Source organism: Leptosomus discolor, chromosome 1, assembly GCF_034619465.1.
Source record: "Leptosomus discolor isolate bLepDis1 chromosome 1, bLepDis1.hap2, whole genome shotgun sequence".
In the NCBI taxonomy this organism is placed as follows: domain Eukaryota; kingdom Metazoa; phylum Chordata; class Aves; order Leptosomiformes; family Leptosomidae; genus Leptosomus; species Leptosomus discolor.
Genome location: NC_141391.1, coordinates 12,668,199 through 12,683,316, shown reverse-complemented (window position 1 = coordinate 12,683,316; position 15,118 = coordinate 12,668,199). Strand labels below are relative to the sequence as shown.

At 45.3% G+C, this 15,118-nt stretch overlaps 1 protein-coding gene across 1 annotated transcript in view; it reads left to right on the top strand.

The window, feature by feature from the left end:
- MAML2 (mastermind like transcriptional coactivator 2) overlaps positions 1–14,796 on the top strand; it is a 215,990-nt gene extending 201,194 nt beyond the window's left edge. Inside the window, exons 3-5 of the mRNA XM_086481747.1 lie at positions 4,830–5,033; positions 8,160–8,271; positions 13,817–14,796. Coding sequence (XP_086337873.1) covers positions 4,830–5,033; positions 8,160–8,271; positions 13,817–14,796 — 1,296 coding nt within the window. The remainder of the gene's footprint in view (positions 1–4,829; positions 5,034–8,159; positions 8,272–13,816) is intronic.
- Positions 14,797–15,118: the final 322 nt, after the last annotated feature.

The window sequence follows — 15,118 nt, the reverse complement described above, 5'->3', positions numbered from 1 at the left end:
GTCTGGCAGGGTATTAGGAGAAATTCAACTTACAGCAATAGCTTCTGCATGATTAACTTGAGAGGCTTTTAGGTCACTCTATACAACACCCTTAGAAACTGATCCACTAGTGCTTGGCAGATAACCGGGTGTTCACACTCACTCTTCCAGGCATCTTACTCAACTGTGACTAGAAGCATCTAAAATTAGGAGTGTAAGGAAACGTACCTATCCTCTAGCCTGGGCTCCTAACTTGGTTGCCTAAATTAGGCATCTAGAGCCTAATTTACAGCCCTGTCCCTCTGTATAGTGAAGGGAGAGCTCCAGCAGGCAGTTTAGAGGGAATCTGATCTAAGTTTTTTAGTTAGAGACCTAAACTTATAAGGAGATGCTTTTATGCTGTATGTTCCAGATCTGAAAAAAAGGTTGAATGAGTCTGAGGTGCTCAGGAAGATGCTGTTTTCCACCTGCATTGGGTTGAACAAGCAATAAGGCAAGGGAGAACGAGGCCGGCTGTGTTTCTGCCTAGTCTGTGTTACTTCCAGCCCTGATACATAGATCAACTCCTCAGCTATTGCAGATGAGCGTAACCTCAGGAACTACTTGGAGTTCTCACAGTGTACACTGGCACAGAAAGCAGCCCTCTGTGCTCCAGTCAAGAGTGTTATTCCTAAAAATAAGAAAACCCTTTAGCTTTTTCACTGTAGCTAAAAGAGGTCTTACTCAACAGGTACTCTGCCATGGTCCTGCTGTAGTTGTGTTTTCTTGTCTGAGGCAAGGACACAAGCAGGCAGCACTTGGAGCTCAGATGTCCATGGAAACCCCAGCGTTTAGCAGAAGGGGGTGTTTCTGCTTGCATTAGATGTAGCAGAAAAGAGGTGGCTCAGAAAGGGGCTGACGGGTGCAAAGACCAGCTGTTCAATGGAGTACCCTGTGCTTGGCTTCCTGAAGTTACATGGCTGAGATATAGGCTCTTCTCAGTAAGTCTGGTATTGCCCCATGCTTGGCCCTGGGGGTGAGAACCTCAGGTTCTGGCTGTGGAAAGCAGCATGGCAGCTGAGGTGGTGGAGGTTCACACCGGGGGGCACAGGGGGTTTGGGCTTTGCCATCAGCCTTGTACCACCCAGAAAGAGAAGAGAAGAGAAGAGAAGAGAAGAGAAGAGAAGAGAAGAGAAGAGAAGAGAAGAGAAGAGAAGAGAAGAGAAGAGAAGAGAAGAGAAGAGAAGAGAAGAGAAGAGAAGAGAAGAGAAGAGAAGAGAAGAAAAGAAAAGAAAAGAAAAGAAAAGAAAAGAAAAGAAAAGAAAAGAAAAGAAAAGAAAAGAAAAGAAAAGAAAAGAAAAGAAAAGAAAAGAAAAGAAAAGAAAAGAAAAGAAAAGAAAGAAAAGAATTTCAGAAAGTCCATGTGTGTGTTAGAAGCCAAACCACCCTTCATTTGTATGAACACAAGTCAGCTGCAGCAGGGATAGTGAAAGGCAAACTCAGTCTTAAATGTTTTGATTTACTGCTAATTTAAACATTTGAGCATGATGTTCTTTTTGATGCTTATGAACAAAACCCCAGTTGTCCTACCACCTCTGAGGAGTTTTCACAGACTCTGCCTCTCTTTCTGCTTCTCACAGGTTTTTTATCTCGCTGTAACATTAGAAAACGGGGTGCAACCTGCTTTGCATCTAGAGCATCACAGTGCTGGAGTTTTGGCACCAGCAGAGCAGATGGGGGGTTGTGGTGCTTGGTGAACACTAGCTTAGCCCTCGACTGCTGCCCCTGCCCCAGCTGGCACTGGGCACGGCCCTGCAAGGCTGCAGCTCCTCTGCAGGGCTGGAGGGATGTGGCATGCATGAGTGGTGCCAGCAAGTGGAGCAGGAGTTGGGGGCGAACCCAGATGGATACTTGTACCTGTCGGAGGTGTGATGCTTCCAGCCCATCCCTGACACTCAGCTGGCTGCAGGGATGTGCTCCCGGTCATGTCACCTCCTTGGAGATAAAGTGGAAAGAAGGTTACTTTCCCCTTATAGGGAAACAACATGGTGTCACCATGCAGGCAAGCACATGGGGCTCCCCGGCTGCAGGGATGCTGGGCTGCCCCTGCAGCCTGCTGAGGGGACACGCATATCCTACTCTGGGCTTTTTTTGGTCAGGCGTTTCTAAAGTTAAAGTGCCTAAAACTGCAGGCATGGGAACCCAGGAATGAAGTTCAAAAGGCCACTGGCAGCTTTAGATGTGGGGAGTCATAGTAAAGCTGCTGCAATAAAGCCAGGCTTAGAGCAGGATGAAACACTTCAATGAAAGCAGGGTAGCTCCAACCCAAATCTGCTCTTCCTCGGCAGGGATGTCGGAAGGTGTGCTTTGTCCAAGTGCAGGGGCAGAGCCCCGTGTCCCTGGCAGCTGTGTAGCTCTTCTGCCTTCTGATTTGCCGTGATGCAAGGAAGGGGTGAGAGTAAGGCTCGATAGCAGTGGTTCACAAAGGGTCAAACTGCTGCACAGCTAATCCCCTGATTTATTAGGAAACTGTTCTTCCTTCTCCCATCGCATCGTTGCTGATGGAAGATCAGCAGGCAGGAGAAGTAACACATCGTAGATTCATAGGCTCACACTGACATTTCATGAACAGCAGAGAAAGGACCAAATACAAAAAAAAACCCCAAACTGGCTCCAGGTTGATGATTTATACTGTTTTCTCAGGGCCTGTTTGCCAAGCAGCTGGTGTTTCGTGCCAATTGCTATTACAGAAGAGCTTTCTTTGATAGATATCATGAATGGACACTACACAGTTTATCTTAAAACAAAATCCTTCCCACAGCTTATATGGGCTGGCAGGGGATGAGGGAGGGAAAAAGTTGGGCTTTGTTGGGGTTTTTTTTATGCAAGACTATGAAAACACATTTGGGGGAGCCTGCATTATCTGTGTAAAAACACAACAGATGACTTCTATTAATGGAAGTAACATGTGGCTGGGTTCAAGCTAGAGTTGTCATTTGAATGTAGAAGTCAAAGCCAATTTATTGTAACATATTTTTCTTTTCAAAATATTTTAAGAAAGACAAAAAAGTTTGCGCAACCACTTGGCAAGCAGGTCTGTTGAGAGGAGGTATTTTCTGTCTAGTATCTAACATAAGGGCTGAAAAATGTGGCAGTGCCGAGCAATGCTGGATTCCTCCTGGAACTGAAAGAAAGTGTGCGGGATATAATTGTGTAAGAGCCCAATAAATTTTGAAGGGTGGGTTTGTAACACTGCCTTGGGGGCTGCAGGTGGCTCCAGAAGAAAGTCATGGGTTTTATTTCAGTAACAGTCATCAAATACTTTATCTAGCTAGCTACGCATTCACATGGCCCCATCTAAAAGCCAACAATTTATTTTAAAATAGAAATGCCCATAACAATCGCTGCATTTCTTCCATGCCAGATGGTAGAGAGATAAGTTGGATTAGTTTGTAGCGTGTGTTATTGGGAGGTGGCGGGGGGTGTATGCAAAAGCTAAGGCGCAGAAATGAGCTTTCCTGGGGTTTGCAAAGCAAAGCAATGAGCATCAGTGCTCTGTGGTCTTCAGGGTATGGGTAGGCTACGCCTGGCCAGTCCTTGTTTCACTGTTGGTCAGTCCGTATTTCCCTGGATGCCATGGGAGGCAATGGCCATGGAGCAGAGCTTTACCCAGGCAGTAGACCAGACCCTGGCACTACACCTCAGTAGTGAGAGAACCGCTTCGTAACAGGGAGCATCAGACTCCAGCTGTGGACACGGGGCAAAAATGCTGCTGCATATGAGGTTATACAGAATTATGTGGTTGGGTTCCCATGGTGAATTGCAGCAAAGTGTATTCAGAGAACTGATGTTTCTCATGACTGTTGTGACCTCTCCAGTGTACCCTATATCCTATTTTCTTTGTAGCTGGGTAGCTAAGCAATACCTGACTATCAAGGGATCCAGCCTAGTCTGAGTATTTTTGTGTGTGGACTGAGAAAGCTATTTCCTACATTTGGTAAAGGCCCAAGTACCAAACACTGATGGAGTGAGTAGACAGAAAACATATTGCTGCCAAGGGAAACCATGGCTAAAAGAAAACAAGCAGCGTATTGTCATCCCATGTTCATTCTCATCCTGTATGTGCATGGTCTGAGTCCCCAAGTACCTTCCCCATTGCCTTCTGAGATTACTTTTTGCTATCCCTTCCTCACGAAGCTGCACACAAGGAAGAGGAAGCAGACCTAGATCCGTCACAAAGACTGGGGAGACCCTAAAGTGCTCTTCAAAGTCCTGCCCAGTTGCACATTTGTTTTACCAAGGAAGGTGATAAACTCTAAGCGTATTTAATCTTGCCGCTAATAGGGGCAAATCAGCATTCTCTCAAGAGATTGCTCTTGTCAGGGAGGTGACGGGACGAAGGAAAGCGGCACCACTCACCCCACCACGAAGTAACGACTTACCGCTTCTGCGTTTTCTAAGAATAGATGCCACTTCTAGCAATGAGCCTGTAACTTCTTGCTTCTGCTTGCCAGATGGTGGGAACCAGCAGACGCTGAGTTTGTTCCCTTGTGGTCAAACAAACTGCCATACGTCCTGATGCAAGTTTCCTGAAAGATCCCCAGGACAGCTCCCTTACTTCTGTTAACGTTTCCCAAGCTCCTGGTACAACATTGAGGTTTTCCACTGGAACCGCCTGGCACATTTTCATAGTCTTCCATGAGCAATAAAGTTACTCAATCCCCTTCTTATTTTTGTCAAAGCCTTTGTATCAGTCACTTGTTCTGAGAGTTTGTGGGCTGTACTTAAGCTAATTGCATAAAAAGAATTATTTCCTTTTCTTGATGCTTGTTATTATTTTCATCCTTCACGAGCCTTTTCTTCTGTTTCAGGATCAACACTCTGTGGTAGGCCAGGGAGCTGGCCCCACTCCAAGCTCCAGTTCTTGCTCAAATCCAAACACTGGAAGTGGTTACATGAACTCATCCCAGCAATCAATGTTGAATCAGCAACTGATGGAAAAGAAACAGGCTCTGCAACGGCAAATGATGGAGCAAAAACAACTCCTTCTACAGCAGCAGATGTTGGCAGAAGCTGTAAGTTTTCTAATTCCTTATTTTGCATGGAAAAGATTATCATAGAAACAATACAAAAGAAAGCTAAGACAGGGGGAAGAAAGCCCCCAAAACTTCAAGGTCATTTTGGCAATGCCTAGACCTTCTAGAGTGTGCCTCATATTTTTCAGCACTTTGCTAAGCCCTTTTGAAACCTTCTTCAGTTTATATGAAACAAATCAAGTATCTGAGCTACTGTGGTTTCACTATGAGAACAGTCTAAGCATATGCTTAATTTGAGGCATATGTATATTGTCAGTGGTTTTCTTTGCAAGATAAGCTGAGGTGCACTGCTGTGCTACTTTGACCACAGAGGAAAGTTGGCTTCCAGGTTCTGCAACCTAGGCAGTGCCTGTGTGTAAACAAGGATCAGGTACATCAATCAGCTACGCTCTCTACAAACACCTGTAGCCAGGTGGGGGTCGGTCTCTTCTCCCAAGTTACAAACAATAGGACAAGAGCAAATGGCCACGAGTTGCACCAGGGGAAGTTTAGACTGGACATTAGGGAAAATTTCTTCACAGAAAGGGTTGTCAAACATTGGAACAGGCTGCCCAGGGAAGTGGTGGAGTCACCATCCCTGGAGGTAATTAAAAGATGTGTGGATGTGGCACTTAGGGACACGGTTTAGTGATGGACTTGGCAGCACTAGGTTAACGGTTGGACTCGATGATCTTAAAGGTCTTTTCCAACCTAAACAATTCTATCATTCTGTGATTCTATGATTTTAGCACAAGTTTGTGTGCTTGGTTGGGATTATATATGAGTCCTCCTTTCTCTGTTTTATTTTGCATTTCCAGATATTTGTAGCCAGTTCTTCTCTCTCTCTTAGTATCTAAGAGACCAGTTGGGGGTTTCTGGTCATTTTATGAGGCATGGGGGATATTTTGGCAGCAATAAGTATTAGAACCCACTAATTCAGTTCCACTAAACTGGCATTGCCATTGATACTGCATGAACTGAGTCAGCTGAAGGTGCTTCATGGCCCATCACCCATGGCCAGTGCAACAGGTGGGGAGGCCCAGCTGCCCAGAGCAGTTATACACGCCCTCTGCATCCTTGTATTCACAGAGAGCAGATCCATTCATGCCAGCCTGACACTTTGAATCCAAAACTTTAATTTCGTTATAAAGCTATAGACTCAGAAATACTGACACAGAATGCCATTCAGTAATTAAAGAACAACACAGAAGTGGAAAAACAGTCATGTTTTTGTGGGAATATTTTCAAAACAAAAATGGTTCCATTTTTTATAGAGAATATCTTTTTGTTTACAGATTTATTTCCATTCCAAAAATACAATTAGAAAGCTTGAGTTTGAAATTAAGGATTTAATTTATCCTATAAGGGAAATATTTGTTGACTTTTTAATTTATGCAGAAGAAAACTGAAGTTTCAAGCCAGCTCTATGTGCTGCAGTTTTCTGTCAGAATTTTTAGTGGAACAAAAAGTTAATTGCTCAAATTGCTCTTCTTAAAAGTAAATAAAATAGAAATTAAAATCACTCTACAGAATGTGCTTTTTCAATAAATTTGTCTTTGCTTTTCTGTCATGTACATAGAAATACACACAAAGCCTGCCTACAGTTTTTACATGTATCGCAGGGATTTCCTGGGAGATAACTTGTCTTTCTTCTTCAGGGTTCAGGTCAAGTGGTATGTTAAAATGAGCCTTACAAACCTTAATCAGACCCCTCCCTCCCAGAATGCATTATTAAGAAGAAAAAAACCCAGATTTTTCAGTAGGAGGTCCATTTGCAGGCACTTTCCAGGCAGAAGATCTCGAAATTACTCTGATGGACTTCCATCATCAGCCAGGGCCTGGCTTTTTCACACTGATGAGCTGGTTTGCCATTCTGGCAGCCAAGCACGAAACCCAGGCAGGTTGGTGAGCAGAGGTGAAGCCTACCCAGCAGCTGCCCAGTAAGCATGACTCTGGGAGGCACATGTGCACCAGCAATGACTTACTAGCGTCTAAGGTGGTCAAACCCACATTTTCTTGCCATGGGGCCACATATCCCAAGCAGTCATTGCTCATGGGTGGTAGCACTCTGGAGGCATCAAATCACACTGATGCTGATGAGAGATTTGGCATTGGCTCTGGTGCCTGCGCTTTCCAGATCTTTATGAACACAGGGCAGGCAGTCAGTTTTCAGTTCAAGGATTTGGATTTCTATCTTCCCTTCACCAGAGATGTGTACCTGCAGACCCAAAATAAAAAAAATCTCCCCTGTTATTCAGCTTTTTCTGCAATCTTTCCCTGCTGTCCTTTCCCAATGCTTGCATTCCCAGTGTAAGAGGAAAGACAGCACCACGTACATGTGCAGGGAAGCACAGGACAATGGTGACTGTCATGAAAACCAACCAGCCCAGCATTGGCCTTGCTAAACCCTGGCCGTGTGTCCTGCTAGCATCCCTGGTGAGGAGAGACATGGGGGAGGACAAAACAAGGGTTTTGTTGATTTTTGTGGGAGCTCCACTGGTGTAGGAGGAAGGGGAGAGTGAGGGATGGGCATGGCTGTGGATGGAGCTGACAAGCTGAAATCCTCTTTGCCAGCTGTGCACGCTGAGAGGGCTGTGTGGGTGAAATGGGCTGATGACCACTGACGCAGGTGCCACCCTTGCAGGTCTGGACCCTCATTGCTCCCCAGCTGCATCCCAGCTGTGTGTTTGAGTTGGACCTGGGTGTTCTCTCTGTTTCTGTGCTTTCTCTGAAAGCAAACCCAAGTGCACAGCCAGGGAGGGAGCCATGAGGAACCATAAGGCCCCTCTGTCTGATAAACATGGTGAGTAAGATGCACTTGCAGACATTGGAAGATGCTTTGTACTGCAGTGCAGACGTGGCCAATGTTCTCAGAGGCTGAGAAACTCTCAGTGATTTTAAGGAAAGTTAGGCCAGACTCAAACACAATACAACCTGCAGAAAAGTTTCCATACAGACTTCAGTGGGCAATGGCACAGGTTCACAGTTGCCTCTCCTGTGGACCAGAGTGAAAGGAAGGAACACTTCAGCTTTGTACATACTGAGAAAAGAAAGAGGTAAGCAAAACACAGAGCCAGGAAAGCATAAAGAAAAGCAAATTAATATATTTCTCCTCTAATCCTCTAGGAGAAAATAACTCCACAAGATCAGCTGAACAGACACTTGACACGACCACCACCAGATTATAAAGACCAGAGAAGGAATGTGGTCAACATGCAACAAGCAAACCAGTATCCTGGTAAGTGCCCCTGGGCTAAATGAAACCATTTCCTTCCTTCCAGCTGGAAGACCATCCAGAAAAGCCATGCATGCACTGGTGACGGGGGCCTGATTTTCTGGGTACCCACTTATACCACCACAGAGGCGGTGGGTGGTGGCTGCTGCTCTCCTGTGCTATTTACCTTACAGTCCCCCACCACTGAGAATTGCTGATGTATCATCTGGAGAACCAGCTGGAGGTTCATCCAGGCTGATGCTGCATCTCTCATAGATGTGGAAGGAGGGGCTGGTACTCCTCCCATTAGCAGTGCCTGAGGCAGATGTGCACCCCTATACTTGATACAGAGGTGTTCTCTTGACTGTGCAACCTCACTCCATTCAGATACTTGCCTATGTATATGGTGATCTTGCTTCAGAGACTAAGATGACAACCATCCCTCCCTTTGAATGGCAGCTCATGTACTGCGTGAAGAACCTCATACTGATTTTTAAGTACTTCACATGACACCATCACAGGCAACCGAGCTACCATCTGAACAACGGGTCTGTGTAATATGCCACAGTCACAGCCTCAGTGCTGCTCTACAAGCAGCATTTCAACAGATCAGTCAAACAGTAGCATAAAAGCCCCTGCTTTCTGCCAGAACTGCTCAGGGCAGAAAATGTCTAATGCTTCAAGACTAGTCCTGTGTTTCAGCTCTTGTGCCCTCACCTCCTTGGAGAGTCTGGTATTGGCAGCACAGGGGTGCCTGTTTGGCTTTTCATGCTGTTCACCTCGCTGGTTAGCTGGAGGCTGCTCTAACAGCAAAGGCAGAGTGAGGAAAAGGTGCTGGGGAGAGAAAGGAGGTGGGGGAAATGCAGCAGATAGGATCAAAGGATGTTCTTTATACTGCAAAGTGTCTGTGCATTTAAGTATAAAAAAGATCCTTTGCCTTCTAGTATATCTTTATACACAACACACTGAGGAAAAAATTATGGTTTAGTTTGTTTGTTTTTCCGTAACTGTTGGCTCTGCGGATTCAGCCAGGGATCTGAGTCTTTCCTTCCTATCTGTCCTTCGTAGAAAAACTTTTCCAGCTTCTATTATGATTTTAACGAGTTCCCAAGTGCAGCTCATTCACATGCTACCCCTCTGCCCAGCCTGCTGGCCATGGCTCCAACAGCCCAGCTACCTGTTGGAAGGGCCAGGCTGGGCTGCTCAGGCAGTGTTCGTGCGCTCGTTTGCTTTGTTTACAAGTTCTAGCAGCAAGCTTGGTGCAGTCTGGAAATGGATGCTTTCTGATGGGCCTGAGTGTTTATCATCTTCAGTAAATTTGCACAAGCATCACTGATGCCAGCAGAATAACCCGTGGTGAGGGCAATGCCACAGGGCAGAGAGAGGCCTGCTTGCTGGCCTGGTACCTCCTACACTCGTAAACAAATGTTTTGGCAACCCTAGCAGTTTGCTGGGGAATCCTGTGATTTGGTGTGTTGCTTAAAGGCTCGTTCCTGGAATTAAATGATTAACTGAGATTCTTGGCTTTTACTTAAAAAAAATCCATTTCTAGCCCAAGAGACAAAATGGAAATAACTGCAGCCACATCTGTGAAAACCTCCAAAACAAGTAGATTGCCATTGTTATGTGGCTTTTCTTCTTGTTCTTAATCTGATGGACAATCTGCCAGTCTTGTGGTATTTGGAGTCCCATCTCCTGGATTTGAAACATGTGGGATTGGCAGCACTTGTCCATTCAAATCTCAAGTCCCTGCTGAGTGAGCCCAGGGAGGAGAGCAGCTTTTCAGGCAAGTCTGGGAGAAAGGGCTGTGCTGGGAGCTTGCAGCAAAGCTACCAGATGGAGCTTTAGGAAACTCTTGCATAAGGGAGTAACAGCAGGGAATCTGTTCCCTTTTTCTGGGAATAGCTTTGCTCAGGTCAGGGAATAAGAGACAAAAAGTTAAATATAATAACATAGGGGCTTGGAGACACATGGTTAAGCATTTCATTCCTCTGTGCTTTTCCCCATAGTGCTATGTCACAGCAAGAAATCCCCAAGACAAGAGCAGGTGAATCGGGCAGTGAAGGCATTTCTCCAAATCGCTGTAGCCTGGGGTGCCCGGCTGCTGCACACAGTGCTGCCGGGGAAGACATTTCTTCCCATCTGGAAGAAATCAGAATGGAAAATATTTGTGTTAAAAATAAAAAGGATAAAAATAGCAATACAAAGAAAGAGGAAGCTTCGTCTTTTGCACAACAAGTACAACCCATATCCCAACCACATGTGCTCTTTAAAGAGCGTGGCATTTGCAGGAACAGTGCGATGGTAGTCCTGGGGGCTGCTCAACAGCTGTCAGGGTCACCCAGCAGCAAGTGAAGTGACTCCACAAAGTTGTAGTACAGCTGGAGGAAGAGAACCAGCTCTCCCCAGATGGCTGTTCCAGGTCTTTTGAAATGCCCCCTATTTCTGTGCCATTCCTCATTTTTAGTACCAGCCTAACGGAGCAAAGCATCAGGGCCCCCATCTCTTACCACCTCTGTGAAAAGATGTTACAGCACTTCCAAAAAGCAGTGAGCAATGCACAACCCACTAGCAAAGCCAAAGATGAGGTTGCCTGCTGAGCACTGAGTTTCTTCTCTTCATTTCCAAAGCTAAATTCAGTTAGGGGGCTCCTTGGGAGGACATGGAGGACAATCTGATTGTCCCTGTGGGGGTAAAAGCAGGTGGACTCCTCATAGCATCTCCTGTCCCAGGGACTGTGTGGCTCAAGGGCTGAATTTAGGTGCTTAAGTTAGGACAACATAATTGTTAGGACAATTAGATTCTCTACAGTCAAGTGTCTCCTGCTTAGAGACAGTTTGTGGAAAAGCCTACCTTCCAGGAGCTTCTTGATATAAGTATCTATGTCTATATTGATTTGGAACAAGCAACTCTGCTTGTGGAGTCATGCTCAGTGTTAATAATGATTTAGGAAGAGATTATTTTAAAGCACTTAAGGAAAAAAGGAATCCTTTGCATCCACTACTAAATAGAAATAGCCTATGTATAAAAATAATGCAGAAAAGGCAGAAATATATATTTTTTTCTTCAGTTCCAGTCTGAGGGAACTGAACATCATTATGGTGAAATTTCAACAGGAACAGCATATTAAACAGCTGTTCCTAAACATAGACTTTTTAAATATGTATGCGCATGATTTGTCTTCAAGAGTTTTGAAAGAGCTGGCTGAGAGGTTCTCCAAATTCTTATGTCACTTTTTATTTAGTCTTGAAACTCCAAGGAAGATTGCTAATGCCATGACAAAAATTAAAAGAGTAAGTAGGTAATTGCAGCCCAAGTGACCTAATGCAGAACTCAGCAAAAATACTGGGGAGCTGATATAGCCTGAATAATAAAGAATTTAAGAAGGGAATATAATTAATGACAGGCAACATGGGCTGATGTAAAAGAACCTTTTCAAACTAGCATGGTATTTTTTTCCATGAAACCACAACTTTGTCTGATAAAGGTAATAGTTGTTGAAGTAAACGTCCTTACAAGCAACTGACTTAGTACTGCCTATTTTGGTTAAGAAACCAGAGTGATACAAAGTTAACGTAGCACATAAGGAAATGGCTGATAGCTCTCCAGATACTGCTGTAAACAGTCTGTGTGATTGCAACTGAAGGGACAAACACAGCCTGAGATGATGCTGAACAAGAAAAAAAGAGCTTACTTTACATCCATGTTGGAGATGTGCAAGAGCTATTACTGTGACCAGCTGTGATGTACAGCCTTGAAATCAAATGCTGAAAACTGTTAAGTTTTGAAAATTGCTTAGAAGGACCAAAGCACTGAAAAGTGTGCCACGGACTGAGACCAAAGTATTTGGAGAACACTGCAGGCATGAGCACAGTCTTGAAGCACCTGTGTGGTAAGAAGGAATTGTTGATGGACGAACTAATAAAATTAATCATACAGACTGATATATAATAAGATTTGATGACAAAGTCAAAGTTAGCCAAATTCAGTCTGGTTTTAGCGTATGTATGAAAGATCAAACCAAGGTAGTGTCCACATCCAACAATTGCTACTAGTTGCTACCTATGAAATAGCCAAGCTCCAGGGCTGTATGTTCCTCCCATTCCTCCTCTGGGAGAGGCTCAGATAATTCCCGAAATGTGGTGGTACCTTGGTAGCAAGCCCATTCAACAGCTTTCCTCACACTTTGGGAGGCATCTAAAGTGGTGCTAGAATTTAGCTTGTACTGTGTCATGTGGCAAAGATTTCCTCAGCTTACCCACACATTGTGTGAAGAAACTTCGCCTTTCATTTGCTTTGAATCTGACCTCTTCTAGCTGCCCTTTTTGTAGGGCTTGTACTGAAAGTAACAGTAGCAAAGGGAATTAAGCTGTGGAGCAGCTGATTATGTGCAAAGGGGGGTTCTCCACAGTGCCATCTACACTGGCTGCGTTTAGAAAATGTTTGGTCTTCTTCAATCAGTCTCTCACAGATTAATTCAGAGCCTAGCACTGCATAAGCAATCAGCCTACATTGTGTAAATGACTTATTATGGCCTCAAAATAGAGACTATATAGCCGCAAATCTGCCACAGAGGTAAGCTTGTGTCGAGGTTTGGAGGCTGAAGAGAAAAGAAATCTCCTTGTGTGATTCGTTGGCAGATGTCAGGTACAGGAAAGTCCTCCACTGGGCAGAATTAGCCATGAATGGTAGATTCATGACAACTCATAACTTCTAGTTTTCTGATGCACTAAACGTTCATGTGCAGCAAATGCCTGCACGTCAGGTATCATGTGTGGCTCCCTCATGGGCCATACATGGGCAAGTCAGCTTCTGCAGGGGCAAACGGCCATAGCCCAGCTGGGAAGAGAGCTTAGAAGGGGCACACGGGTGGCACTCATCAGGCACAGCACTGACCCATGTCCTTGTGCCTGCTCAGCCACCATGCGGGAGGACAAGCAGGTCACACACTGGGCTGAGCACCTGGCTGACAGGCAGGCTCTGAGTGCTGCAAACGTGTGAGATGCAGTCTTGGCTCCTGCTGTTGTCTGGGACGGGCATTTCCAGAAGGGATAGACACCACTGCTGTTGGTGTCTGAGAAAGGTGGAAAAGGGGCCTGATGATGGTCCCTATCACTCTCTGTTGTCTCTAGAGTGAGACAGGATGAGCCATGCTCTGTAAGGAAGACAAGCTCTTGATCTCTGCCTCTGCTCACTTAGATCAGCCTTCTCCTGTCCAAGGTGTGTAGTGCTTCTGTAAAAAAAGGCAGAAAAGTCTTCTCTCCTGCCCAGTGGTTCTCTCTGTCCTTCCTTGCTTCAATATTTCTCTTACAATGAGCGCTGGTTTTGGTTTATCTGATGTCCTCTGAAGGGATGGAAAGACCACCAAGGACTTCATATAGACCAAACCACCCTTTGGATGATAAGCATCTTTGAGGCCTTGAGCAAGTTCATGAAAATCCTCTTAAGAGCAAAGTATCTTCTTCAAGAAATTCTGCTGCTAGAAGACTGGATTTTTAACCTGTTGGTATTTGAATGACACCATGCGCTGATGCACTCATGTTTAACACTTTTGTTGTCTCCTTTCCAGGTGGTTCACCAGCTGTGAGTATGAGCTCCAACATGCCCTTATCCAACCCAATTTCAACTCATAGCATCATACCCCAGAGCTCCAGCCTCATGTCCACACCCTCTGGGACCCGAATGCCTTCTGTTCCTGCCGCTCGGAGTATGGGCTGCTATGGAAGCCTCCCTTGCAACCAAACAAGCACGTACAATGTGACTTCAGGAATGAACCAAATGCAGCCACACAGAAACCAAAATCAAGTCCTGCCCAGTCAGAATAACCCCATGATGTCTCGACAGCAAACCATGACACAGGGAAACAACGTAGCACCTTTTGGGACAGGGTCGGTAGTCAACTCGCAGCAAGTAAGGCCAAGCTTGAACCACGGAGCCACAGGTATCTCCCCGCAAAGGCCAGCCAACGTGATGATCACAGCTACTGCCACTGCCCAGAACTGGGCCCCGCAAGAAGCTGCGGTGAAGCAGCAGGACGGACTGAAACCCACAGGGGTCCGCTTCCCCACTGGCACTCCATATCCTAACCAGTCTTTGCAACGCAATGTAGGCAACCAGCATTTTCCTCAGCGTGCATTGGCACCTCCTAATCAGTTAACAGCAGGAGTCCAAATGAGGCCTCCTCTAAATCAAATGCACCAGACTCTAAATGGACAATCTGCTGGCTCGCTACGAGGTCTCAGCATAAGACCTAACCAGCTGAGAGGACAGACTGTGCCTACCTTGAATCAGCCAGGAACAAGTATGACACCTCCGTCATCTCTGCCATCAACTGGTTTCACATCTACCAACCAAAACTCTCGGGCTTACCAAGGAAGTGACCATGGTAATGACATAGCATTTGACTTTCTGAACCAGCAAGGTGACAGTATAGGACCTGCGCTCAACAGTGACTCAGACTTTATAGATTCTTTACTGAAAACAGAACCTGGTAACGATGACTGGATGAAAGACATCAACCTTGATGAAATTTTGGGGAACCACTCATAAGTGACAGTACCAAGGGTGAACCAGATGAAGAGGCATTAAGGACATGAGCTTTCTCTTTAGATGCCAACAACCTGCTTTATTAATTTACACTCCAGTAACTGGGCTGTCCTTTAAAATACCATGTAGGGTGACTGCCCAGTTTGAAGAGTTGCTCTAGGAACAAAACTGAAGTCTCCAGCGATGAAATGATAACCTAAGTGGTATTCATGCCTGCCACAAAGGAGTGAGAATGCATGAAGGGTCTGTTCCCCACACTGGTGCCCAGCACATTGCAAACCCGTCAGTTCTTCTCACAGAGGCTGCATGGAAAAACATATTTAAC